The sequence below is a fragment of the Austrofundulus limnaeus genome, unplaced genomic scaffold (genome assembly GCF_001266775.1).
Source record: "Austrofundulus limnaeus strain Quisiro unplaced genomic scaffold, Austrofundulus_limnaeus-1.0 Scaffold96, whole genome shotgun sequence".
In the NCBI taxonomy this organism is placed as follows: domain Eukaryota; kingdom Metazoa; phylum Chordata; class Actinopteri; order Cyprinodontiformes; family Rivulidae; genus Austrofundulus; species Austrofundulus limnaeus.
Window position 1 is genome coordinate 1,232,534 of NW_013952498.1, and position 5,094 is coordinate 1,237,627.

Consider the following 5,094-nt stretch of genomic DNA (forward strand, 5'->3'; position numbering starts at 1 on the left):
ATCTTGTTCTGATTTTAATCATTCTGTCTGCAGATGAACAGCATGTCAYGAAAACCTAGGTCATTAAAGGATGTCATGAATTACTTGCTTAAACATAAAAGTATTAGATCCATTATAACAGAAAGCTAACTTTACGCACCAGGGCCCATTTGAGAACAAATTTCTACTTCCATCTAAAAAAAAATTGTGTTTCAAGTAGAACTTTATTATATAAAATTATTTACTTTTTTTGATTTGTAGATGTAAAAATTCTGAGTAATGATTAGCTGTTTTATTTTTAATGAGAGCAATTCTCCAAAATAAAATTGCTCTGACTGCTGTCTATCTCTGTCAAGACACTGACTACAGATAGTCAGCAAAGTTCAAAGTGATTTTAAAAAATGTATTTGTGTAAAAAATAGTTGCATATTAAACTGAGTGATAAAGCAGACAGTGATAAAAGAAAAACTTTAAACGTCTTCCAGGAACCAGGGAAACTAGTTTAAGGCTATTCTGGGAAAATAAGTACCATAAAATCTAAAAGAAATGGAATGAGACTATTTTTGAGCACTGTGTAACATATCAGCAAGGACTAATCGTTAATGCCTGAACCTGACAGTAATATCAATACTTCAGGTACAAACACTTAGCTTCAAGTGTACAGCAAGGAGGCTTTTTACTACTGCCTTATTTCTTAATGTCTTATTGGCTAATTAGGTATTCTCCTCACTTTTTATCCCTTCAGCATCCTCTGGTTTCTTTAGGCTAGCAGTGGAGCATAAAGCTGTCCTTTGTGCAGGAAACAGGTACACAGAAACACAGCAACACCTCTAAACAACAACTCACATGTTCAAAATGTTTCAAGAGTCTGAGCCTGTAGCTGTGTGTCATTCAGCCAGAGTATTAATCAGTGACACATAAAACACCTCTGAGGTGCATGGAAGCATGTTGACTTGTGTGTGTGTGTAGAAGTGTGCTGTTTGTGTTGTCGAGTGGCTATAGTGGCTGACTTGAAGGTTTTAGGCCCCCTGCTCAGAGCTGTAATGAAACTGAACTCTGTTGTGTATCATATTTGTAAGAAGCGAGTCAGAGCACATCCTGTCCTGTGTCTCACGTCAGTCTCCTCTGTGTTCAGCATGCTTTTTGTTTTTTGTTTTCTCTCAGTTGTCCTCGCTCTTTTTCTTTACGTAACGCTGCCATTTTCTTACATGTCGTCTTTATTTATTTAGGATTGTTTTCAAGGTCTTCCTGTAATTGTTTCTCCTTCTTTTCGCTCTTCCAGGAACCCAGACATGAATGCGTCTTGTTGTGGTTTTCTGCAGAAACTGAGCATGTGTCTCCTTTCCATTTCAGACCCTCCCCCTGGCTTCCATTACGGTATACAAAAGTTGCACACACATTTGCACCACATACACACACACACACACACACACACACACACACACACACACACACACACACACACACACACACAACAAAATGCAGCAAATTGTTGTTCCTGTTCGCTTTAGAGACATGATGCTCAACTGTTAAATTGAACTACTGAAGATGAGAACCATTTTAGTGTGTAGGTCAGAGTTTTGATCTATCAGACTCAATTCTTATAAAGTTGTACAGTTTAATTATAGTGGTCACCGACAAGGAGGCTGACTAAAAAAGAAATGGTGGTGTCACAAAAGCAGCTGCACATATGCTGATGTCTTCTGCATGGTCACTAACAGGAGCTTCAACTTCTACATGAGGGGAAATGACTCACATCTCTGTGATATGATCATTTTAGAAATGACTCTAAAACAAACAGAAGATGTGCTGCCGAGTTTCTTTAATGTCAGTGTTTAAGAAAGCGTGGACAGCGATTCTAGTTAAAAACTTGTTATTTTTTATGTGCTAGGCAGAAGCAAATTATAGAAAGTAGAAATAACAACACAGAAATGGAACTTTGCCCTATTTGTGCTCCTGTTCTTTCCACGTCGTTGTCACATACCCTGAAATAAAACAGGGAAAAAACACATCTCAGACGAGACTGCATTTGTTCCCAGGAAGAAAAATTGAGGGAAACATTTCTTTAAAGTATTGAGGTGAGATACAAGACTTGTATGAGTAAGCATACATCTGTTGGTGTGTGAATAATACATTTGGCAGATCTAGACTTCTGTTTGCTCATTTTCTTGTCACAATCTTCAGTCTTGTAATGTTTTGTTTCCAATTTGTTTTTTTTTCCTCATGTTGTTTTGGATGTTACCATCCCATTTTAATTATATATTTGTCTCTTTTTTTTTACTATAATGCATATTTTATTTGTTATGGTTTTGAGAAAATGCTTCTTCTTTTATGTTTCTGTTTATACATGTTATTGAAATCTCAGGCAGAAAGCCACAGTTTTCTGTTTTTTTTTTTTCTCTGTCCATTCTGTTTTTCTCCTGTTTGTCTTCACCTTTCTGTCCTTTGCTGTATTACTCTCACTCAAAGTCTTCTTTATTGACTTTGCACAAATTTTTTTGTCTTTGTGACTCATTTTGCAAATATATTAGGCCCCCCCGCTCTGAGCTGTAATGAAACAGAACTCTACTGTGTCTGTTTTACTTCTGTAACCATTAAAGATTTTTTTCTTTCACAAGGTCCCAGATTTGTTGTTTGTCTTTAGCTGCATTTTTATTTGCTCAAGGTTTTTAGCTTAATCCACCTTACTTTTCTTTTGTTCCCCGTTTTTATATCTATTTGTCTTTTTTGTAGTTAATTTCTCCAAAATTTATTCTTTTCTTTGTCCTTGTTCTTACAGACTTATTTAAGGCTTTACATCCTTTGTTATTGACTAGTGAATCTTGCCTCAAGTCACTCTCTTACAGCTCCTTTGTCGTCATGTTCTTTCTGCTCTGCATTTCCCATCATTACTTCACTTATTCTGCACATGCGCTGGGAAAAAGTTTTGACATCTTTGTCTAAACTATTTTTTTCATGGTGAAAAGCAGAGGGAGGAAAATGAAACCTGACTTGCCGAAGGGTGGTAAAAAGTTTTGACACTTTAATAAGATTTTGTTTTCTAAAAATGTCAAAATAATGATATTTGTAAATTATACATTTTCTTCCTGTTCTGCATAAATCTTATCAATATTCTAACAGTTAATAAAGCTGCTATTAATGTTGCTGTAATGATTGATTTCAGGAAACTTGGTAAATGGTAAATGGACTGAACTTATAGAGCGCTTTTCAAGTCCCTCCGGACCCCAAAGCGCTTTACAGTAACAGACATTCACCCATTCACACTCACATTCACACACTGATGATGGCAAACTACACTGTAGCCACAGCTGCCCTGGGGCACACTGACAGAGGTGGGGCTGCCATGCACCGGCGCCACCAGACCCTCTGACCACCATCAGTAGGCAAGGTGGGTGAAGTGTCTTGCCCAAGGACACAACGACTGAGATGGCTGGACGGGGGATCGAATCAGTGACCTTCTGGTTCCAGGACGACTCCCCTAACCACTCCGCCACAGCCGCCCCTAACATCAGTATTATCCTGTCACTGGCAGATACTGATATAATGTTTGAATGTAACAGGCTATTTCCAGACTCAACTGTGTGCAAAATACCTTATAAACCACTGGCTGTAATTTAATGAAACTATTAGCAATCAGGAGAGATACAACTGAATAACTTTTGGAGTCAACCCATTTTATTTTGTCCGGCTAATCAACCTTAGCTAACTCAAAAGTGGAACTACATCTTGATCAGTGTTTTCACATGTTAAGCTGACATGTGGTGTTGTAGTAGTTGAGAGTCCTCCCCATCACACACTGTGCACAAATGAGATCTGTGTTTAAACATCTGGCAGCAGGTAGTTTGTACTTGTTCGAACAATGTTTGCTTTTAATTTGTTAAACTGATGGTTTAGAACAGGGGTGTCTAATCCTGGTCCTCGAGGGGCCGCTATCCTGCATGTTTTACTTGTATTCCTGCTCCATCACACCTAATTGGGTGATTTAATTACACCTTCATGTTTGTCAGAAGTCTGCTAATCACTCATTCTTTCAAATCAGGTGTGTTGGAGCAGAGAAAATTTCTAAAACATGCAGGATAGCTGCCCTTGAGGACCTGGATTGGGCACACCTGGCTTTTAGGCGCTGACTAATTTTACTTTCCTATGATAGTTATCATAGGCCTCAAGGCCTCCTGTTTCATTACATTAATACATTTTTTCACGTTTGTCTCCCCTCATTGTCTCAAGTGTCATTTTTCAGACTTTGTTCTGCTTTGTTTGCTTTGCTCATTCCCAGATTTTGAGGAGGTGGACAATCTTCTGCACCGCAGCCTTTCCTCTCTGTGTTGCCATCTGTCCGACTGGCCATCTCTATTGTGTGAATATCAAGAACCAAGAGCCACTCAGTACTGCCTGGTGATCATCCTTTACCTGGCTCTGAAGCATGGAGACAGGTAATACAGAACACAGAAAAAAAAAACACATTTTTGTGCTTTATCAAATGTTTAGACATGAATGAACACTTTGGTGATGTATTTTTCTCATGAGTGAAAGCTCTTAAATTTGCAAACAATTTGCTTATGAATAAAAAATAACGTCCACAGTTTTAACATGTACCAAGATCCAAAAAGGCTGCATTATGTGGAAATATATTGATCTATTCAATAATTTATGGCTGACCTGACTTCTAAGTGCTTTTACAAAGTGTTTAGTAAAAGAAACTAAGAATTATTTGATCCAGGAGCACAGACTGTTCTCCTAAGCCTGCATTTATTTTGGACTGCAACAGAAGAAGTCTTTAATCAGAAAAGTCGTTTACTTGCTTGGTTGCTGCTGTGTTTCTTTTGGGTACACACTATATTAACTCTGTTAAAAGAATCAATAGAGAAAAGAACAATTTTACCAAACTTTGTTCGGCTTAGTGTCTGTTCTTATACTTATATAATGGGCAGCAACACAACTCCTTGTTTTAGTTTTGACTGTCTGAACTTTATTATTATTTTATTAATGCTTTACTTGAGCAAATAGTCCATCAGTTTAAGATCAATGGGCCTCATGCAAGAACCGTTCGTACGGACAGATTTGTTCTTAAGTTGTGCGTACGAGTGATTTAGGAGAATTTGTGGCATTCACCAA

The 5,094-nt window shown here is 37.7% G+C and overlaps 1 protein-coding gene across 1 annotated transcript in view; it reads left to right on the forward strand.

The window, feature by feature from the left end:
* The window catches only part of mei1 (meiotic double-stranded break formation protein 1), a gene marked incomplete in the record, with an annotated part of 48,537 nt that extends 47,250 nt beyond the window's left edge, over nt 1-1,287 (forward strand). Inside the window, 2 exon segments of the mRNA XM_014012926.1 lie at nt 744-785; nt 1,262-1,287. Of these exon segments, the coding sequence (XP_013868380.1) occupies nt 744-748 (5 nt within the window).
* Between the last annotated feature and the right edge of the window lie 3,807 nt (nt 1,288-5,094).